Here is a 22,490-nt window from a genome sequence, read left to right as displayed (position 1 = left end):
GGTATAACCGGTCCATCTACAATGGTCTCATTAGGGACTTTTTGTATTCATGCGCGTAGTTCCTAAAATATCATTGATTTCTTGGTCCTCACACTACCCCAGTGTTGATTTAGCAGTTGTTTTGGTAAAGAAGTGTTTTTTTGGAGTTTCTGAAACCTAGAGCACTACTCAATAGGCGACTAACAAGAAACTACGCATGTTACTGTTGTTGCCGACGTATGTGTACACTGAACTTGGAATGTGCGTCGGCCCCTTGTTGAAATGCCGTCCAGTGCCAGTTGGTGCGTTTTTCGCTGATTTGTGCAAAATTCAACATATCTCAAAAGTTCAATGTTTGACCCTCGTTTTTTTGTTTTTTTGTGTAGCGTAACCAACTGTCTTTCATGGAAGAATGGTCATTGTAAGAATGATTCAGGAAGAAATGTATAATATTTGGGGTTTTTCGTGATTGTCCGGCCCAATTGGCAATATTGCCATTTGGGATGGTGAACAGAGCTGGGAGCAAATGCGACGCTTATGATTTATTTAAAGAAACAAAATGCCCGATTTAACATCCTGCAGAATCAGGGGAATTGTGCGTTTCCATATACGACACAAATGGGTTATCCTCATGCATTCACTTTGGAAACGCATTTTAAAATAGATGTTACGTCCTACATTTGGGAAAAACTCCCTAACGAGACCTAAATCAACAGGCTTCCTCGGGTCTCAGTAGCCGGTGCGGAGGCCAAACCTGCCTTCAAAAATGACGCGACGTAATTTCATGCATACCCCTGTTCCAGCGGCTGTAGACTTGGCAGTACCTTCTTCTCACACAAACCTATACATTTCTGAATAGCTTGTCTCTTGTAGAATACATCTGGCCAAGTTTCAACGTCGTCTAGATATACAGTCATGCATAGACTGATGCAGCACAATGCATGAGACACCCTGTATGTTAACGCAAATTTGAAAAATTTCACCTCTATGCCTTATAACTTCAAGATTAACAAGGATGGCGAAAAAAATTTTCATACACATCTACTCATCACCTTGAGAAAGCCAACTGACGACTATTTCAATCTTTTATATAAAAATAGGATGTCGTTGCGACTTTTGTTTAAGTTTTTTGCCCTCGAAATTTTACCTTGAGGACATGTGCATGTGCAATCTCACAGGAACCAGTCGATGTCAACATCCTCTTGAGCTATAAATAGCATGCGGGGCCTGCTCACCGCGTAGGTGCACAGAGGAAACTGGTAATTTCCTCAACTAATCGTCAGAGCTACCCCTTTAAAAAAAACATCGGACATTTACATTTGAACAAGTAGCAATTGAGATAGAGTAGGCCCATCTGTATCCATGGTAATCAATCGAGATTGAAGAACTAGTTTTTTTACCCCTGGCTAGTGAGACCTGATCACCTCGACCCTCCGCTGCGCGGCGGTTAGGGTCGAGGTTTCCTGACGCTACAGAATCAGATTTTAAAATTTTGTTTGTAACAAATCGCTGACCAATCAGATTGCTTGTCTGAGCCAAAATTTCTGTGGTGAATTGCCACCATCTTGAAAAGTAGTACCGCGGATGTGGAAATGTAAAGAATCTTTACAATTGCAAAGAGGCTATCGCATCACCACTACGCCCGAGAACACGATGGCTGCACTACGCTGCATTGATAGTTTGCAATAAATTCACGTAAAAACACACCAGAACATCTCGGGTTTTATTTACAAAGATCATATTTTGTTATTTATTTATAAAACAAGCCATTTTATGAAAGAAGGTGGCACTTACTAGGCCTGGATAAGACTTTGGAGTTTGAAGTGGTGGTGACGCAGTGTTGAAAACACCTGAATCTCAGGATGCCGATATCCAAGATGGCGGAATTTTACCAATTCCAGTGTCTGAAATTGAATTTTAATTTCGGCACTGTGCGAGTTTGTTTTTGACCGTGATTTTTACCTTGCAACAACTAGGCAATTAGTGATGACGTATTGCACAAGCCTTGTTGGCAAATTATAAATTTTCTTCAAAATTTTGCGAATTTTGGTCATAATACGGCTAAACTACAAACAATTTGGTGAGTTTTAGATACTTGGTTGATAGAAGGTATTATAGGGATAGTTCATGTAGTTGTATAAGAACACAAAGTTTGGTCAAATTTGAATTTAGACTTGTTACAATTTTGATACTTACAAATCTACACCAACACTGAGTGACTGACCCCACTACAGTATTTGTGAGTAACTGAACTCATGAAACTATGCAAACGTCACCTGGTCACCACACAGTCCCAGTGATGGGGACTCAACAGGGAACATGAAGTATCAAGACATGGGTTAACTTTGTAGATCCTGACATGCTGGAGCCTGGCTTAGACTAGTTTAAGCTGAGCTTCAGCTTAGCCTTTGGTAGAGCCGGGACTGGAGCCAGTGGAGGCATGATGCCATGATGATGATGCTCTATGTATTGTATGTTATATATTATTTAAAGTTGCAAATGAACTCATAGCTTATTGACTTTTCAGGACCACGTAATTGTTGGTTGTATCAGTATCACTTGGAGTTAGGCACATGAATGATGTAGGGCATCAAACTGTTTCTAATTGGTGGTCCCATCTCTTGGCCTCTACCCGAATGTTTCTCCAATACTAACAAGACTAAGAAAACTACTGTCAATAATGAATAATTCACAAGAACGAGGCAAGAACTTAATGCTGTCTAGTCAATACGTCCACCAGTACGGAGCAAGGAGTATCCTCAAGATGCCGCAAGAACAAGTGAAAGGCAAAGACACCTTTAAAGTGGAGATGCCTCTTCTTGAAGCCGAGAAACCAAGTGACTTGATAATCCTTGGAGTGGACATTGCTAAGTTTCCGCGAACATTTCAGTTCTTCATCTGTACCATTGGGATATTTTTCTTCTACCTGATATATGGATATTTTCAGGTAAATTGAATCAGTTTCGTCACATGAATACCATGTCAATGTCATTATTGATGACAGAGTCAGTGTCTGAAACCGTTATGTAAGGAATTAATATTTTAACATGACTTACAGCTATTTTGGAAAAAAAGTTTTATTATGGGTGTGGATGGATGTCCTTGAAACTTCATTGGAAAGTGGGGTTCCCTGGAACTTAGATGTAGTGTCCCATAGAATTGCTTCATTTATTCATTTCAGGAGCTCATATTCCGACTGGAAGGCTTCAAACCATTTGGTTGGTACCTGACATTAGTGCAGTTTGCGTGTTATTCTGGCTTTGGTCTTGTAGAGCTGCAATTCAAAGCTGACAAAAGAAGAAGGTAATAGTCAAAGCTAATGAGCTGTTCTTTATCAGTAAAGTCTAAAGATGCAAATAATCATGGTTGGTGTCTCTTCAACAATTCGCCTTAAAGATATGGCATTTTCAATATGCTTTATTAGGCTTTCATAGGACATGGTATTATGATAAGATGAGATATTTCCAAATTAGTAAAGATTGTGTGGTCTTAATCAACACAATCTCTACAAATCAACATTTCTTTTCAGAATCCCGATCAAAACCTATGGGTTGATTGCCTTCCTCACGGTTGCTACAATGGGTCTCTCAAATACATCAGTGGGCTACCTGAATTATCCAACCCAAGTCATCTTCAAGTGCTGTAAACTTATTCCTGTTCTCATTGGTGGCATTTTGATCCAGGGTAAGCATTTAATCCTATTTATGAATGTACTCAAAGACGAAGTCCATGAAAGATGACACCAGGAGACTTGCTGGTCAGAGTTATGACAAAAGCAGTGAAACTAGAGAGGAAACCATTTAGAACCAGCGATTCTTGGTCGTCATAGTGGGGTGGTCACCGACCAGGGTTCCACTGTATAGTGTTTGCTACACCATGTTTAGCTCCTGCATCTGATAAGTACTTCTACCAGTTAGGCCCTATATCATGTACCATCCAAACAAGTTATAGAAAGGGTATAGTGGATTGTAAGTCGTCCTTTCATGCCAAATTGCTACCAGACATTCTTTTCTTAGCATTCTTTGCAATAATTCTGTTATTGAAAACTTCTTCATTTTCAGGTAAAAAATTTGGTGTGATTGACGTGTCGGCCTGTGTATGTATGAGTATAGGATTGATCTTGTTCACTTTGGCAGATAGCACGGTTCAGCCAAATTTTGATTCTTATGGTAAGTGAGTGCAAGCCTGTTTTTGGACAATATTGTATGTCGCCATATATACTTGGTGAAATCAATGTGTTCATCAGGCTGAGTTTAGAAAAAAATGTCTCTAAAACCAGGCTACTGTTTCAAAAGTAAAATGAAGAATATGACGGTCAGAGTAACAAATTGTTACAACAGTGAAAAAGGTAACATTATTGCCACTTATGTCCAGATATTGATTAAAATCTCTCTGACACCTACCGGTATTGTGATTACTACATGTACGTGTAGGTAATGGTCTCTAATTCTGTGTATTTCAGGAGTTTTGTTAATCTCGTTGGCCCTATGTGCAGATGCTGCCATCGGTAATTTTCAAGAAAAAGCCATGAAACAGCATAGCAGTAGTAACTCAGAAATGGTAAGACTAAGATATTTGTAATTATTATTCTTTGATTTCTTGATTGCTCAGACAGACTTACTTGGCATGGTTGGGTGTTGCATTCTTGCTTGACCCAATGAGATAATGACCAATGGAAGCCAAGATAGTAGGAGTAGATCTTAGCCTCTTTGCTCCATCTCTTTCAGGTTCTCTATTCATATTCAGTGGGGTTCGTGTATATATTGGTTGGAATGATCTTATCCGGGCAGCTGATCCCTGCATTTACATTCTGTTGGTCGGTGAGTATTGAAACCTTTGAGACTGGGATAGATTTTCTAAGATTATAAATACAAAAAAAAAGATGTAGCCTGCTCTGAGGTAAATCCATTGAGATCAGTTATCCCTTTACTGTACATGTAAATACTATCACTGTTCATATAGATTCACATTTACACAGTGAAATGAGTGCTTACATGTATATGGTGTTGTGAGTCTTTTTATTTTTGTATGTGACTGCAATTCATTGTTCATTCCAGTACCCTATGAAGACATATGGCTATGCTGTGATATTTTCCCTGACGGGATACCTGGGGCTCAATTTTGTTCTGACAATGGTGAAAACTAGTGGTGCTCTTATTGCTGTGACAGGTAAGTTCCCCTCCTTTGGTACATGTACACATGTGCCTTGGCCTTTGTCTTAGGTGTTGTCAGTCAGATATCTGAATGACACCAGACTGCAGTACCTGCAGCTGTTGAGAGAGAGTTGTTATGGAAAGGAATGTAGGAATGACTGACTTAGTAGATTGAAATGGGGGACTGGCCTCAAAGATTGCGATTTCTCAGCATTGATATGATGCGATAGTTTTTAAATTTTGACAAAGAATTCAATATTCACTACATTATGACAAATTTATCCAATTTTTTCTAGTGACAACCTGTCGGAAAGCTGTGACAATCATCCTGTCCTTCCTGTTCTTCACAAAGCCTTTTACGATGCAGTAAGTATCAAAGTGCATTGTTAGGTTGTGCCTCTGAGGTGACTTTGATTTTGAAAGAGTCCAGATCATGCATTTTAATAGTGAGCACCTTTGAATAGCAAACCTCCTCAACTTATATTTTTCTCACATTTCAGGTATGTTTGGTCGGGTCTTGTCGTCGTCCTTGGAATCTACTTAAATATTTACAGCAAGAATAAAACAAACATTGACAACAGCATTATCAGTTTCAAGCATTACGTAACGGATCGATTCTTGGAAGTAAAACATCCGATCAGAGCAATGGACATGTCTGAAGCTAATGTAGTCTAAGGACCTTTTCTCTCTAAAGTCATTGCTCATGATAGAACAGTGGACGGTGCAATTGGATTGATCAGTTTGTGATAGATGCAAATAGGTTGCGGGTTGAAGGTGAAATATTTATAATGGAAACAGGTCGGTGGTCACTGATTGATTATTTAAGAAGAAAGCCATTTGTTTTACATGTATCCAAATAATTTTTAAACAAAAGACATGTACTATATTATATTCAATGGTCCAGAATAAATTGAGTCAAGAATATTGTTTGGCCCATGTTTACATGAACACATGCACTTGTAACAATGGATTTATCTACGTCCCTTTGGAACGAGAAATGCCCTCTCCGCTCTACAGACACAGACAGTGCAACTCAAGTTTGATACATGTAGTTGTCCACTGTCTTCCTGGCCTTTTTCAAGACTCTCTAACTAGCGTGATGGATGGTTGCAGTAGGACGTCCACTGAAATTGCTCCAATAAAGAATTTCATGCTACACCCAAGACTGAACATGCGTGTTTAACAAACTAAGCAAAGTTGTGTTCAAATCATCACATCCTTTTATTGGAAGCTTATAATAATGTACACAGTTCTCAAAAATACACTGCAGTTGATGACATACATTGTTATACAATCAACTGAAGATGTACATTACCATGGACTAAATACACAGAAGTCAAGGACTGTAAAGGCATTTGATGAAATGATACAGTGAAGTAGTCGACAGTAGAGTGGGCTCAGGTCCATCAAATGTGTATTGCTCTGTGCAGACCTGCTCTCGGACCCTACTTGTACCTGCCACGGACAGTAGTACTCCTTCTTGGGAAGCGTGGTGACACACCAGAAGAGTGTCTGACTTGTGATCACAATTTTGTTGGTTTGGGGCTTGGCCAGTGCTACTAGGTACTTTCAACTGGCCGTAGTAACCAAGGATTACACACAGTGCACTCCTCGGTTTCTAGATTAGGCTGGAGAATGAATGTAAAGCACTTGGAGACAGTACAATTGTACAGTATAAAGTGCTTTATAAGACTTACACTTCGTTAGACTTCAGGAACGCAACAGAACAGAACACTCAGAGTTGGTATCGAATGCACATGAACTGTACAACGTAATCTTTTACATGATTTTATGTCATCAATACAACTTTCATACTTTATATTTTCGGAAATATAATTTACAAGGTTACAGTTTTATATGAAATGGCCAGGGCCATTGTGCTCACCTCATGTGGAGGAAAGATGGCTAAAGAGCATTGTATTGTGTCATGTAGTGTTAGGTTTGATGTAGGTCCAAGCAATTACAATTTCCCCAAAATGGCCAATTTACAGTACATTCGACCTCTGTGACCTTGAAAAGTAGGTCAAATCAAAGAAGACCCGGGTGACACATTGAATGGTTGTTAGAATTAGATGTACCTATGATATAAAATTGGTGCCAATCGGGCAAGTCATTACTAGGAATAATGGCATTTTGAAGAATTTAGGATTTGGCCCCCTCCCTGGAGGCCAAACGGCAAATCAGATCGCACCAAACTTCGGTACCTGAGATCACCTGACCAAGGGGTACATGTGTACTTAATTTGTGATCAATAGTCATTGCAGTTAAGAAACGTGCCATAGTTACGGTCTGACGGCGAATTTACGCCATTTGACCTCTGTGACCTTGACAAGAAGGTCAAATTAAAAACCTGTGTGACATATACTGTATGGTGGTTAGATGTACCCATGATATCAAATTGGTGGCAATCGGGCAAGAAGTTAAGGAATAATCACATTTTTAAGGTTTTTAGATTTTGCCCCCTGGTGGTCAAGTGGTGAATCATATTGGACCAAACTTCAGTCCCTGAGATCACCTGACTAAGGGGTAAATGTGTACCAAATTTGGTATCAATAGTCATTGCAGTTTAGAAACGTGCCATCGTTACATCCTAACGGCCAATTTACACCATTTGACCTCTGTGACCTTGAAAAGGAGGTCAAATCAAAAACCCGGAGGATATATGATGCACCTTTGCTAGAAGTACCTACCATATTTTTTTCAAAATTTCCCGACTACTATTAAGGGAGATATTGCATATTTTCACTTTTAACGTTTGGCCCCCTGGTGGCCAAACCATAAAACGAATCGGACCGAAACTTGGTCTCCAAGGTGTCATTACATAAGGGTACATGTGTACCAAGTTTCAACTCAATAGCTCTAACAGTTACGAAACGTGCCCTGCTAACGGACGACGGACGACGACGACGACGACGACGACGACGGACGACGGACGCCACGGTATGGGATAAGCTCACCTCTGCTAAGAGGTGAGCTAATAATAGAAAGAATAGCAACACCCTGTGCCTTCTTGAAATGGTGGGACCTTAACATACTAACCCTCCCACCACCTGAGAAACTCGGCTGTTTCACAAAAACTCTGTTCCACACCATCGCCAAAATTCGGACATTCAATCAGTGCAATGGAAGCAGTTTATGTGTCCATATCAGCATTGAGAATAATCAACAGCACGGCAATGGCAGACAGAGAAAAGAAGTAAAAGAAAATGGCACACATTTAAATGAAAACAAAACAACCTAGCAAGCAACCTAACTACAGAAATGTGGAGATCTTATATCAAGACAAATGGCCCTGCATGTATTTGTTCTATAAGGAAACAGAGCTGACTTAAAACATGACACCCATTCAGTTTGATTCACTGGAATATGTCCCCACCTCTGTTCAGCTTGTACTACTACGTATGTTAGGTACAGTACAAGTATAAACGTAATGGGTCCTTCCATCGTTTATCAAGGAATGAAAGTTAAACCAACCGATGAAAAAGATTTGAATGTCTACAATTTCATATGCAGTAGCATTTGATGAGCAATTTATGATCATTTTTCTAAAATCTGTGGACTGATTACCAGACTATATGACCACACTGAAGCAGTGACAACAATAAGATAAGTACATTATGTACATCTACGTGCAACACAAGGTTCTAGATGAGTGAGGGCTCTCTTCATAACCAAGGTCAAATACACAGTTAGTGACTGACAGACTGGGTGTTTACATGTATTGAAAACAAACACCAGAGTTAACATCTGTCACAACAGATATTAAATACAGCACAAAACGTTCAATGTACAAATTACAGACTTCGGCTTGACTCATGATTTAGTACAGAATAATCATTTCATTGAAGTAGATAACTGACATGGCATATTGAGAAAATAACAGTTTATATTTTCTATATTTGCGAGTGTTATAAAACCTGGCTAGCAGCACTCTGGCTCAGATAGATTATTCCGCCGGCAAAGTTCACAGCAGCTGCTATCACATAGACTGGGAACCATCGCCCTCCTGATGAAGTCACTAGCTCGGCGGTTAGAGGTCCGCACGTTATACCTGGGATTGTCGCCTGCAACAAGATGAAAGGGACACATCAGATACAGAGTTAATGCCTTACATGTAATTGACACGAGTGCACAATGCCCCATTATTTGATCTGGTGCAGGGTTGTGCTGTACTTGACATGAATTGGGCATCACAAATGCAAGACAGAAGTGGGAATACCTCTACAGTTGGACTCTGAAAATTACAACTTCAACGCTTTCTATTGCATGAATGGCACTGCCATTGAAAAATCTGACCCCAAAAGAAATAAATTAGAACGGGACAATGACCAAACTTACCAGAGTATTTGAAACAGCAAATGTAATACCAGCATGACTAGGGGCGACATCTGCATGATTACTGAGATGTCCAGATGAATTACAAGCACTTAAGCCCATTGATATGGATACAAAACTGAAAAAAACACAGAATAGTTTTCAGGCCAAAGATAGTGGAGTTTGCATGAAGAAAATTGGCACTAGGTTGCACATCTCTCTCACATTTCTTCTTCTTCACAGGTAATTTCATAGCCACATGTCCCCAAAAAGCTACTTCTCTGCTTTGAACAACAAGGCCCTTACAACATGTTGGTATCATCTGGGAAGTGGCAGTTACAAGTACTTATGTCCAATTTGGCGTAAATTCAAAACCAGTTTTACCAAAGTACATGTAATACTTACATTACAGCAAGCAGCAAGTTATTTACAGCACTAAAGAACAGCAAGAAGATGCCTGGTCCAAGTAAACCTATTGCTGTCATGAGACGCCGCACAGACAGCACTGTCCATTTTTGACTAACTAAGTTATCTGCAAAGTGCCCAGCAGCTGCAAGAAAAGTATAAAGTGTTAAAATTATCAGAATTAATCATTCTGTGATTCAAATGAGTCATGACCAAGGCAACAACATCTGTATGTTTTTAAGACTTTCAGTCTGCAGTTTGGCAGGTGGCTATGACTTCTTCCTGCCAGATTTGACCATTGGTTTTGTCTAGGTACTCCTTTACATGTTCACATTCTACTTCACAGCCTGTTCGAGAAGATGACTTTGACTCACTAAATCTGATGACCTGCTTTCAATTCACCATGGTAACATTAGAGGTACCGTCATTGTTATTGTCTCTCTTCCTAACTAATACAAAGGAAACACAAGTTACACTTACCTACACCAACTAATGAGTTCATGACATAAGGCACAGCTGTAAACATGATGTCATGTTTTTCTGCACCTAAGTGTCGTGTCATATATGTTGGTAGCCATTGCATTATGATATAGTTTGACCAATTCATACTAAAGTGAGCTATGTATATTGACCAGAGCGGCCAGTGATTTATAAATTCTATCCACCTCACGTTACTATTGTTCACCTGGAATGAGAAAAAACAATGCTCAGCATCAGTGAGGTTTCATTTACACATGTAGGTATCGATTTCAACAAGTTTTACAAAGTTTTGTGGAGACGTGTCTGTTCCCGAGAGGAAGGTTTCCTGACCATTGATTGGCATCCTGGTTCCAGAACATACAAAGCTTAATAAGTCATTATTCATCAATACGCTCTCCTAATAGTCAAGCATGGACGTTTACTCCAGAACCTACATTACAATCATATCATACCTTTGGTGGTTGAATGAATTCCTCTTCATCACCAACAGCCCGCACTTCCGTATACAAAACAATCCAAAATAGCACCCAAACAAAGCCCAAGGAACCAAACAAATAAAACATCCATTGCCATGGGAGATGAGGGCAAACCTATCAGCGAAAGAAAATAAAAGCATCATAGATACATTTCTGCTTCTGATCATCAAGAATTTATTGTCAACCATTACAAAGAGATTGGTTCTGGGAATGCAACACCTCATTAATTGCTATGCGAGAACTCGAATTTATTTCTAAAGTTTTTGTTTTTAACCATTATGAAATCTCAGAGGACTCTACATGCCATCCTTACTTACCACAGCAGCGATGGTTTGTCCAACTGAACCAAGAGCGACTAAGTATCCAAAAGCCCTTGATCTTTCTTCCACTGGAATGGTGTGAGCAAATATGTGGAATATGGTGGGCAACCCTGAAAAACGAAATAACAGTGACAAATGTCAAACAAGAAAGTAATAGGTGTCCCTATTAAGTAAACAACATTAAAAACACTGTCCGTTCTCATTTGATATGGACTTCTTGCAAACAAGTGACAGAAGTATCACATCGGCCAAATTTTGCACATATATATTCTAAGATTTTCAGCTGACGACTTCTATCATTGTTACATCAGTTTACAGCAGTTTCTTAAGGAGCACTCCAATAACAACAATGAGTTTGATAATTACGACGTGAGAGAACAAAACCACAAGTCAGACAGTTCTGAAATATTTGCAGACTCACCTAAGCCTTCACCAACCCCTAATATCACTCTCAAAGCAATGAGAGCATAAATGGAGTGGGCAAAAAATGGAGTAATGAATGTAGACAATGACCAGAGGAACACTGCCAGTGTCAGGATATTTTTTCCACCATATTTCTTTGCAGCACTACCACCAATGACCTACAGAAAAGAAAAAGTAATTTTTCTTAATATTTCCTATGATATGAAATGAAGTTATATGTGTTACATTTTAGATTTGTTTAACTTCAAAGTATGGCCTATTCGAAACAAAACAAAATTTGACTCACATACATCACATGATTGACACGGAGTATAAAGCTTTTGACAGCTAACACATCAATTCCTTCTTTTCTTGGTTTGAAAGAGGTACTGTAATCTGTACAACATGACAAATGTAGTTGGGAAACTCATTTCAGACATACTTACCATACTTCCCATATAGCCTGCGGCAAATGAACTCAGTACCCATCCCTGTCCATGGAGGTCCCATTTGAACTGATCTGTCATCTGTATGATGGCTATTGGCATGATTACCCTGTCTGCAGCATTTATGAAGTTTGCAGCTGCACATAGTGCAATAGTGTTCGGAGCCTTGGTGAAGGATTTCATCATCATTTTGACAGATCTATTCCATATTTTCAATCAATATTGAAGAAGATATAATCAACCACCCCTGGCCCTGTCAGCAATCTGAAATAGAGAATAAGCAAGGATATAGAGAGGAAGAGTGTCTTCAAATACAAGACGAATCAAGTGTCTTTTTGAGCTTGGAGTGGACCACATGTTCATTAAATCAGCAGCTCAAACACGGAATCCTCTATCAAAGATTAACCAGAATGATGCAGAACATAATCTTGAATGATCGACCTCTCAGCCTTGTCAATCGTCACGGCATTCAGCTAGCTTGATGGCCTCGCCCCCAGGGCCGAAGAGTAGTCGGACAGAGACTTGACCCAGTGTAAGACTCAACTAAGAAATCCAATCATGACACCAGCATTTAACAACAACGTTTCATTCCAATCAGTCAGGTGTTATCACAAGAAGACAGTTCATGGAGATAATAAATCTATTCACGAGGTAGGTTTCTTTAAAACCATCAGAAATTATGAATTTGAGAGCGATTTTCAAGATTTCTCAACATCTTAGGACAAGACTAGGCCTAGCCTAGGCTATAGCTAGAACACACATGCACACATACATGACATAGGCCTATGGCCTAGGCCTACGGCTAGGCTACACTGACAAAGTTTTAGCAAACGTCATGAACTTCCATCAACAGAAGTTGCGCTACGAGTCATGTTTTCATCACTTACAAGTTACGTGAAATCTAAAAGATACCCTTTATATAAATGCACGTCCAGACATACAATCAACTAAGTTTTGACGCCCAAATAAGTCGCATTTGAAGGGAATTTGGAGCACTTTTCTTGACGTGGCGTGAACACGCCATTTTTCGACTTAAGAGTCGTTTACAACACTAACACATCCAACTTTATTAAAGCAATCGATTTTATCATTTTAAGTGAGTTATTTACTATCTACCTAAATACACATTGAGAGAAAATACATTTACGTCACATTTGAAGATAAAGACCAGGTTGAAAGTATAATCTTTTTATTATTCTAGGGGGCATTATCCAAGGAATTGCGGTTGTTTCGCTCCCTGACCTTTTCGCCCCCAGTTGTTTCTCACCATGCTGTCAACACAGTGCGAGCAGCCAGGACTGATTCGGCCTGGCTGTGACCGTCGGCAGTATCTAAAACCATATACCACATACCACATACCCACATACCCCCATACCCACATGCCATTTTTTTCCAGGTGGGGCAATCCAATGACGGTTGAAGCTAAGATTGAAATAGCGAGAGATTTCCCTTTAACCCTAGAAAGTGACGGTGGCGCCCTCTAGGATTCAAATATCACCATATCCCCCTTTATTCCCATTTGGCAGAGTACCACAATCGGTGTAAATATCGACAAATTTCCCTTTAACAACAGACTTCCGCTTTAACGCCTTCAGCGCCGAACCAGATCTGCGTTGCCCAAATCCCCCCTCTTTGAGCTGGTTATCGGAGTCTCATGGCCTTCATGAAAGAACTACGCCATCGCCATCTTCAGGGCAAAGTAGAAACTGAAAATACCGTGAAAATACTGTTTGGTCTTTTGTTTCAAACTTGCCCTGAAGATGGCGATGGCGTAGTTCAAAACTTTAAGGTCTCACTGGCCGGTGTGGAGGCCAGGCCTACCTGCTTCCAAAAATGACGCGCCGTCATTTCATGCATACCCCTGTTCCAGCGGCTGTAGACTTGGCAGTACCTTACTCTCACACAAACCTATACATTTCTGAATAGCTTGTCTCTTGCAGAATACATCTGGCCAAGTTTCAACGTCGTCTAAACATACAGTCATGCATAGACTGATGCAGCACAATGCATGAGATACCCTGTATGTTAACGCAAATTTAAAAAATCTCACCTCTATGCCTTATTTCTTCAAGATTAACAAGGATGACGAAAAAAAATTCACACACATCTATTCATCACCTTGAGAAAGCCAACTGACGACCATTTCAATCTTTTATATAAAAATAGGCTGTCGTTGCGGCTTTTGCCCTCGAAATTTTACCTTGAGAATATGTGCAATCTCACAGGAACCTGTCGATGTCAACATCCTCTTGAGATATAAATACCATGCGGGACCTGCTCACCCTCACCGCGTAAGTGCACAGAGGAAACTGGTATTTTCCTCAAATAATCGTCAGAGCTACCCCTTCACAAAAAACATCGGACATTTACATTTGAACAAGTAGCAATTCGGATAGAGTAGGGCCATCTGTATCCATGGTAATCACTCGAGGTTGAAGAACTAGTTTTTTCCACCTGATCACCACTTGCTAGTGAGACCTAGATGACTTTCCGAAGGAACTACGTCATCGCCATCTTCAGGGCAAGGTAGGAACTGAAAAGACCAAACGGTATTATCACGGTATTTTCAGTTCCTACCTTGCCCTGAAGATGGCGATGGCGTAGTTCAGAACTAACGACGGTCTTCTCAGTTCCTCCCTTTTAGGGATTGAGGGAAGTAGAAAATCTTGTGGCAGAAAATAATGATTACACATTTCGCGATTTCTCACTTTGACACTTGTACTTTCCCGCAAATGCAGTGAATATATTTGTACATGTGGAGTTTATCTATGAATTTCAACAAATCTTAATTCATTGTTTCTCAATCCCAACAGAAAGTCCCAGGGAGCGAAACCACTTCGATTTGGAGCGAAACGACTGGGGGCGAAGAGAAAAAACGACCGGGTACCCACTGCGCAGGTGCGTGTCGTACAGGAAGCAATAAATTTTAGGAAGAAAGCATATCTCATGTTGAGAAAAACACTGATTACGGCTAATAGTATTGCTAGAAATTGGCAGAACTATTTGTTTCTGATATCTTCTTATTCTTGGAGTTGCATGGGTCATAGCTCTTCCGCACCAATGGCGAATGCACCGATAATCGAACCAAAAGGCAAACACACTGCCACGGTGAGTCCATTTTTGTTGCCTTACACTCCCTGCATCCTGTAGTGTATGATGCACGTTACTTGTCCATTTGTACACCAGTGCCAGTGGCAGTACTACAGCACAGTTTGACAGTTCAGTACATTGTAGTTCATCATCATCATCAGAGACACCATTTAACAGTGATGGTGGCCTGATTGCAGAATCCCTGGCAAATGTCTCACTCTCAAGGTCAGGAGGGGTCACGTTTTAGCAGCGTACAGTTCCTAAGTTCAGTTGACGAGTTGACGTTGTTGTGGTGCCTTTTTCCCTAGATTTTGGTTGGAATATGTCAACAACAATGTGATGAAGACTGTTGTCAGTCAGTGATTCTGTAGTTGAGTTGAGCCGTCCTGACGGCTGTTAAGCCATGGTCAAGGAAATGTGAGAAAGTTGGTACATGTATTTATTTACTTTTAATAAATAGTTTCAAATGACCAGGTTAAGTCTGCCAATGCCAATGAGTTGTTTCTGTCCATGAGTTCATAATTGATCTTTTCGACAATGATGAACCAAAGCCCAAACAAAACAAATGCCCACACTCAGAACATGTCAGAAGGCCTACGAACTCTATCAAAGTGGTTCATTCTAATTGAAGAGGCATTATGGGGAACATGTAGCTCAGGGTGTTGTGATCACGGAGCCTTATCAACACATTGTCAATACTGCTCATACATGTAAGATTCATTCACGGAATATCATTCACCAATGCCTGTGTTAAAAAAATATATATTGGCATACGCTGGTCATCAAACGATCAACACCATTTTGTGATGATTCATTGTGATTGTGATCAGATGTATTTGATTGAATGTGTTATACTGTTAACGGTATCCACACGCTGCCAAAGCTCAGCACTGACACTGACAGATCGATTTTAGAAAAATCTTGAAAAGAAAATGCTTGCAAAAATGTCCTGGCTTACAGTATCACACTAGATCATGGCAATATATCATGTCACACCTGTCATGCGTGCGAAAAATAGCACGTCGTCAATCAATAACAATGTTCTGACAATGACTGGAGGTTGAATAATCACACCGTACTTAGTATTATGTCATGATTTTTCTGATAAACAACATTTGCCAATATTATTGACTGACTGGGAAACTGATAAAACCAATTTATACCTCACATAGCCAGGGACGTCAGTAGATCTTTTAATTAGTGTTGTTCGATCAGTAGTCAGCAGCTACTTGGACATGTTGGAGTGTTATGTAACATCAACTGATACAGGCTGCTATATTCCTCAACCCTAGGTGTATTCAAATCCCTGCACTTGAGTAACATGAGAGGACAGTTCTAGGGTATGTAGTACATGCAATGTAGTAAGAAGGTGTTACTGCATTCAGAGAACATGGCAAGCAATGCAAAGTTATTTGCCCAAGGATGTTCAGATCATCATTCGACACATAATCACAATATTGTGCCAACCCTTATAATTTTTTACAAGAAGTGTAGTTCTTTGAAATCACTGTTTGTTTGGGGCTTCATGGATACCAATATCTATCCCATCCCATTTTAGTCATTCAATGTGCAACCGATAATGGGAGGAATTGCTAATTGGTGATTAGGGACCAATATTGGAGGCTTAGTTTCCTTGAGCCATTAACTCCAGTTATCTCCTCCGAAAAATCATCAGGTTATGTCTGATTATCATGTCTTGAATGTTTCATTGGAGAGGAGTGGTCATTTTATGTTCCCTTGAGCAGGCTTATTATCATTATCCCACTGAACGAGTTTAGTAGAGATATCATCATCATCATTGATGGTGTCATGGTCTATACTTGGACCTGTGCCATGAATAGGTTTACCGTTGCTTGTTCAGTGCTCATTCAGTGGGGATAGCCTCGCTTTGCGTTGCCCTGGTGAACCATTGTGAACCAGACTTGCTTGCTCAACTTGTGGGTGGTATCTAGCTTCACTACACCAAAAAACCTAACTCTAGAGCAATGTTACACTAAGGTGGCCGCCGTTGAATCAGTCCTGTAAGTCTACCTGGTAATACTCCCAGTATAATACTGGTCTAGAGCAATCAGTTTCTGATGCTTCTAGAGCTTTGCATGATCCCATGGTATTTGTCGTCTACAGTGACAATAAAGGCCCAGTCTTGTTCCATCTAAAAGATAGATTGTACAACATGCAACTGCCGTTTGAATATGCTGCAGCCTTATAATGATCCGATACGTTGCCATGGTAATAATTACAAGATCAAGACCCTGCGGATATCTGAATCTTATTTTTGTAACCTGCCAATACATGTTTACCAGTTTCAGTAAAGACATTTCGGTTTCCTTCTTGAATTGCCATGCAACCAATATCTCGGTGATAACATGTCGTTAACAGAGACTGACAACATGACATGTCTTCACCAAGCTACAAGTTTCCTTGTATTCTATGCGTAACTTATGAAATGATCTAACATTTGACATTTGACATTGCGAAAAGTTGTCAGTTCTTCGGTGGCAGATATCGGTCATGGAGTTGTGGTCCCAAACCCATGACACTGAACTTTCTGTACTTTGTGTATTTTCAGGTGATATTCCTACATGGCCTTGGTGACACTGGGTAGGTATCTCTTCAAATCTCTGTGACACCTGAGCTTGAGCAACCAGCAGCAGCCAACATGATTGATAAAAGGATAGAATGCCAACCACTGAGCTTTTATACACAACTCCTGTATCATAGATAGCTTGTTGTCATTTCAGACATGGCTGGTGTGAAGGTTTCCGATCCATCAAGCAAGACCATATAAAATATATATTTCCCAATGCGTAAGTTGTTGATTTTCGATGATATTCTGATTCTATTCATAGAAAATGGATAGAATATGCTGAATGTCTGTTGTTAGGCATGGCTTGTGTTGGTAAATTACAGAGTCTCAGTGTCATTTGTGCTCTTCAGTACAGGAAATTGGCAACTTCAATGGTAGTTCTGTCCTAATTAGGGTTTTTTTGTTGAAAAATATGAGAAACTGTAGATGTCAATGTGAGACAAACGTTGACCTAACATAAATGGTATCATTTATATAAGAGTTTGCTAATGGAGAGCTATCCATGAAGTGGTGTTGTCATTCCAGTGCATTGCTGCCACCACTCAGCGTCAACAGTTTATAATTCCCTTTCTCTATTTCAGTAACACGATGCCAGTGACATTAAATGGAAATTTTAGAATGCCATCTTGGTAAGTTCATACTGTGAGACTTTTCCTTTATGATATGGAAACTTCATAGTGTTCTTGCTTTGTGTGCCTTGATGGGTTAATTTCATCACTCAGTATATTGTTGGGGACAGCAGGAATAACATTATCGTCTGCTCAATCAATCAACCAAAAGCCATTGATCATTGAGCAGTATATTTTCATTGCAGGTTTGATCTGTACACTTTAGAACCAGGTGGAAAAGAAGATGAAGCCGGTATAAAAAAAGCTAGTGACCAATGTAAGTGTTTAGTCAAGCATGACCCAGTGAATCCGTGATCAAACAGGTTTTATTCTGAACTGGTCTTTCAGAAATGGTTTTGGGAGAGCCAGGATTTTGGTGCCGCTTAAAGACTGCTGCAAAAATTCATACTGGCCACCGGATAACTCTTCAAAACTCCAAAATCTATTCTTCTTTTCCTTGCAGTACTATCTATGATAGATGAGGAAGAACAGAAACATTCTATTAAGCTCGATCGTATTTGCATAGGAGGTTTTTCACAGGGCGGTGCAGTTGCCCTCCACGCAGGACTAATGTCAGGAAGAAAAATTGGTGGCATTATAGCACTCAGTTCTTGGTTGCCTTCACATAAAAAAGTATTGGAGGTGAGTCGTTTGTGTTGTGATAGTCACATGAGGGAATGTAGTATGTTTGATGCTTGGCACCTGAACACAGTTGATCATCCAGGTTACACCATAAAACTGTGCATATTGCAGCAAAGACGGAGCTGAGTATCTCTTGAATTGAATTATTTCATTACTATTCTAAATCCTTAGCATTGCTATTTTCATTCAATTTATCCTTAGATTCAAGTTATGATCTATACTGTGAATTGCTTTCTTGGCAAAGATCAGTGCAGTGTGTCGTATCACAGTTGTGTTGTAATGAAAATTTTATATATATTTCCAGAGTATTGGAGGATCCAAATCTGATGTACATATATTTCAAGCGCATGGGAATTCCGACCCAGTGGTACCTTATGAATTTGGTAAAATGACGGCTAAAGTAGTTGGTGAGGTGTGCCCCAATCATGAATTCAAAACATATTCAAATCTTGGTCATTCATCGAATCCACAGGTAAGATTCTCTTTTCTATGCCAACCAAATCTGTTCTGAATACAGTTGCAGCTGGCTGTTTTATCGTCGTGTTTTTGCATGTCTGATTTGTGAAAGCTGAGTAATCATCTCTTGTACAACCAGGAAACATAGCTAAATTGGATGGAGTTTCTGCAACTAATAACATCCCCTTTTCCAATCAAGGTTAAAATGTCCCTCCAAATCTGCCATTGGCTGACTGTGTTTTGTAAAAACCATTGAGTATTTTTCATTTTCATATCATTGCAGGAAGTGATGGATGTTGCGACGTTCATATCCAAGCGTCTTCCACCAGTTTAATTCTAGGAAATCTCACTTTCATCTACAAGGAATATACAATAAACTGTACAAACCAAGTTTTCTTGAAGTTTCAATTGTATCGACAACGTTTGAATTCCCTCACCAAATTCCTATCACCAGCGAGTTTCGGCTGGTGCATATCTCGTGTCCGTATATCGTGTCCATGTCCATTTCACATATGGTTGAGTCGTGAATCCCATTACATCTCGTGTACAATTGACAAGGATATGTTGTATGGAAATGATTTTTTGAGATTTGCTGAAGTACGTTACTGTGTCCTGATGAACTCCTTTTGTAAACTGGTATTGATGTTTTGATCTCATTTATAGGAAGAATGGGGTTCCAGTTTGAAACTTGATGTCATATATCGTCATTTGGTAGCAAGAAAGATGGAACCAAATTTTGTCTGTTTTAGGACTGCATTTAGTTCCAGCTGTGGTAACTTATCTAAGGACCAGCTTTGCTACGATGACCATCCATTTAGAGAAGTTTGGTCAATGGTTTTAGTTACAACTGCATTTGTCAAATTCCTCGTCCAGTGATGCCAGCGCATTATTTGGACAGGATCGGGTGGTTGTGGGATCAAAAGTGTCATTGCCAGTTAGGAAGTGGTAAATGGATTGAAGACTTAAAAATCATTGAGTATCATTCAAACTTTTCCATGTGATGGTCAAGGCACATGTACTGTAAGCTTGTCTGGTGTCATTACCTTAATTTGTTACTTGTAACAATATTCTTGGCGAATGTAACACTGCCTTGAATAACTCATTGTTATTATTCATTGTGTTAACAAGTGGGTAAAGGCAAAAACTGATTACTATATGGCTGCAGATATGATTTGGGGAATGACTTAACTGATTCCAATTTGATATTTCTGAATATGACACCAGTACCACTGCTTAAAAGGCTTCTACGAGAATGCTCAAAGGTGGACTGGTAATGAGAGGCTTCAAGCCAGATCTGATTCCACTAGTTGATTGATATTCTACACACACATTCCTGGGATATGGATTAGCAAATGTGAGGAAAATTTTTCTTTGCCTTTCGGCAAAATGTAGAAGGTGCATAACATCATATAGTGAAGTGATTAGCGGAACAGACTACATGGATGCGATGCTTATTGGAAAACTGTTTTAAGAATGTTATTGTTTCAGTCATGGAGCTTAATTTGTCAGGAGTACCCATCTAAATATTTCTCAGGCCTAGCTCTGTTTATGAGTGGCTGTATTAATCACTTCATGATTACAGTAAAGCAATTTCTTTTAGTCATCATCATTACCTTAAGATATGTATCTGTAAATATTCAGCTGAGGTTAAAACATGTTTCATTGACTTACATGTAGCCCTAGTTCATGTAGGCCTGTATGTAGGCCTTGTCTCTCTACACAGTGGTCTTCACTTTGCAGTTTTAGTTCTGTTGATTATATCTGGCTTTCACTGGGATGGACCGCAGATGGGGATATCTTACAAGAACTCCCTTCTAATATAATGAGTAATGATAATGTAATGTAATGGGCCCACTGAAAGTTAATAGAATTCTACTTTCTAGACAACATAATGACAACTTTTAAAATGTAGTTGGTGGAAATGTCATCACATTACCACTTGTAGGTATTAGAAATTGGCGGCTCGTTTCTCAAATAACTCCAGTATTGGTTAATGGTTTCTGTCTGTATGCAAACATTTTTGATAAAATTCTTGTAGAAGATATGCATTTGTGTTGTACTGTGTATTTACCAGTTGGGGCTAGCTCTTTGAGCAGTCTGGGTGCCTGTAGCTGTATCGATTATTGAATGTATATAACAAGGAAGGACACAGCTTTTGAAGTGTCTTGTTCTCAATGTCTGATTGGGCATTATACTTACATTTGATCAGAGTCGTCGGCACCTGAAGTCATGTCTGTTGCTGAAAGAGTTAAGTTACCATGGACAATGTTTTGTGTTGTGTTCAATCATACAGTGTACTGGTAAACTTTAAGGAAGTAAATGAACCTTTAACCATGATGGTGGGCTTCTCGTTTATTTTGTGCTTACATTGTATGTTATTAATTGTACATCTCTGTTGGTGTTACATGTATAAGGTTTTCTTGGCCCATTATCGTAATATGTTAAAAGCAGAAAGGCCTCTGTATAGTTAGGTGACCCTGACTTAATCTACTTAGACCAGTGTCGCAGATGAAATATATCATTTTGATGCTGTTCATTGTAATACCTCTTGACTAATGGTCGGGTGATACATCATCATTTGTGTAGATGGTGACAAGAAAACTCACAAAAATGCTGTCTTTGACAGGTGTTTTATTCTGAAATAATTATTCATCACATCAACATTGGAATGATCATGTCTCATTTCTTCTACCCAGAAATATATTTGTCGTGATTTTGGTCTTCGTTGCTTCTTGTGACCATTTCTACTGCTTCTGTGTACAGGTCAGTGTTGTGTTTTACATAACCAAGTTCTTCAACTTCTGTATAGATCATATTGTACATGTACGAGTATGTAAATCTTTTTGAAGGGTTAATAAATTTGCATCTAGTTGACGCAAGTCATGTTATTTTCACTTCTTTATGCGATCATTGACCTCTTAGACTCCACATTGACGGCCGGACAGAAGAGACATCAGTGCACAAGCTCTATTACTGAGTGTCACTGCAGTGCATGGACTGTGCTCTTTACAGAGCTAAGAACCCTCTATAACTTCAGCCAATGCTACTGCTAACTGTCCTGGACAATGAGCTGGAACCTATGCTGACTGGGCTCTTTACAGATTGGAATCCTCCGTATTAGTGCAAAGCAAC

At 39.5% G+C, this 22,490-nt stretch overlaps 3 protein-coding genes across 4 annotated transcripts; 2 read left to right on the top strand and 1 right to left on the bottom strand.

Moving 5' to 3' along the window:
- The first annotated feature begins 1,925 nt into the window (after positions 1-1,925).
- LOC135486303 (adenosine 3'-phospho 5'-phosphosulfate transporter 2-like) lies at positions 1,926-6,052 on the top strand. Its single transcript, XM_064768999.1, has 10 exons — positions 1,926-2,059; positions 2,507-2,926; positions 3,161-3,282; positions 3,509-3,663; positions 4,041-4,148; positions 4,442-4,539; positions 4,707-4,799; positions 5,037-5,148; positions 5,429-5,498; positions 5,633-6,052. Exons 2-10 carry the CDS (start codon positions 2,660-2,662, stop codon positions 5,805-5,807), a joined length of 1,200 nt encoding a protein of 399 aa, XP_064625069.1. The 5' UTR covers positions 1,926-2,059; positions 2,507-2,659; the 3' UTR covers positions 5,808-6,052.
- Positions 6,053-7,812: 1,760 nt separating this feature from the next.
- On the bottom strand, positions 7,813-13,042 carry LOC135486198 (sialin-like). Of its 2 annotated transcripts, none has more exons than XM_064768844.1 (9): positions 12,863-13,042; positions 11,976-12,239; positions 11,549-11,708; positions 11,125-11,237; positions 10,784-10,921; positions 10,332-10,536; positions 9,852-9,996; positions 9,471-9,585; positions 7,813-9,196 (listed from the first exon to the last, which is right to left on the bottom strand). In XM_064768844.1, the coding sequence occupies exons 2-9, from the start codon at positions 12,162-12,164 to the stop codon at positions 9,041-9,043; spliced, it is 1,221 nt and encodes a 406-aa protein (XP_064624914.1). In that variant the 5' UTR covers positions 12,165-12,239; positions 12,863-13,042; the 3' UTR covers positions 7,813-9,040. The 2 variants fall into 2 exon arrangements, with proteins under 2 accessions (XP_064624914.1, XP_064624913.1); XM_064768843.1 differs by having other exon boundaries at positions 12,888-13,039.
- A 1,415-nt stretch (positions 13,043-14,457) lies between these two features.
- LOC135485976 (acyl-protein thioesterase 1-like) lies at positions 14,458-22,252 on the top strand. The gene is made up of 9 exons (XM_064768414.1): positions 14,458-14,501; positions 14,789-15,083; positions 17,635-17,666; positions 17,807-17,872; positions 18,234-18,281; positions 18,467-18,537; positions 18,724-18,902; positions 19,207-19,374; positions 19,642-22,252. Exons 1-9 carry the CDS (start codon positions 14,458-14,460, stop codon positions 19,690-19,692), a joined length of 954 nt encoding a protein of 317 aa, XP_064624484.1. The 3' UTR covers positions 19,693-22,252.
- Positions 22,253-22,490: the final 238 nt, after the last annotated feature.

Source organism: Lineus longissimus, chromosome 4, assembly GCF_910592395.1.
Source record: "Lineus longissimus chromosome 4, tnLinLong1.2, whole genome shotgun sequence".
In the NCBI taxonomy this organism is placed as follows: domain Eukaryota; kingdom Metazoa; phylum Nemertea; class Pilidiophora; order Heteronemertea; family Lineidae; genus Lineus; species Lineus longissimus.
Note: the sequence above shows the minus strand (reverse complement) of the source record. Positions and strands in the feature narration are given on the sequence as shown.

Excerpts from the sequence above, each read along its gene's own strand:
- LOC135486303 (XM_064768999.1), top strand. The coding sequence starts at position 2,660 with ATGAATAATTCACAAGAACGAGGCAAGAACTTAATGCTGTCTAGTCAA. Across the intron at positions 2,927-3,160 it reads TGATATATGGATATTTTCAG|GAGCTCATATTCCGACTGGA; the intron begins GTAAATTGAATC and ends TATTCATTTCAG. Across the intron at positions 5,499-5,632 it reads ACAAAGCCTTTTACGATGCA|GTATGTTTGGTCGGGTCTTG; the intron begins GTAAGTATCAAA and ends CTCACATTTCAG.
- LOC135486198 (XM_064768844.1), bottom strand. The coding sequence starts at position 12,164 with ATGATGATGAAATCCTTCACCAAGGCTCCGAACACTATTGCACTATGT. Across the intron at positions 9,997-10,331 it reads GAACTCATTAGTTGGTGTAG|CTGCTGGGCACTTTGCAGAT; the intron begins GTAAGTGTAACT and ends CTTTTCTTGCAG. Across the intron at positions 9,586-9,851 it reads AACTTGCTGCTTGCTGTAAT|TTTTGTATCCATATCAATGG; the intron begins GTAAGTATTACA and ends TGTTTTTTTCAG.
- LOC135485976 (XM_064768414.1), top strand. The coding sequence starts at position 14,458 with ATGACTTTCCGAAGGAACTACGTCATCGCCATCTTCAGGGCAAG. Across the intron at positions 18,282-18,466 it reads AATTTTAGAATGCCATCTTG|GTTTGATCTGTACACTTTAG; the intron begins GTAAGTTCATAC and ends TTTTCATTGCAG. Across the intron at positions 18,538-18,723 it reads AAAAAAAGCTAGTGACCAAT|TACTATCTATGATAGATGAG; the intron begins GTAAGTGTTTAG and ends TTTTCCTTGCAG.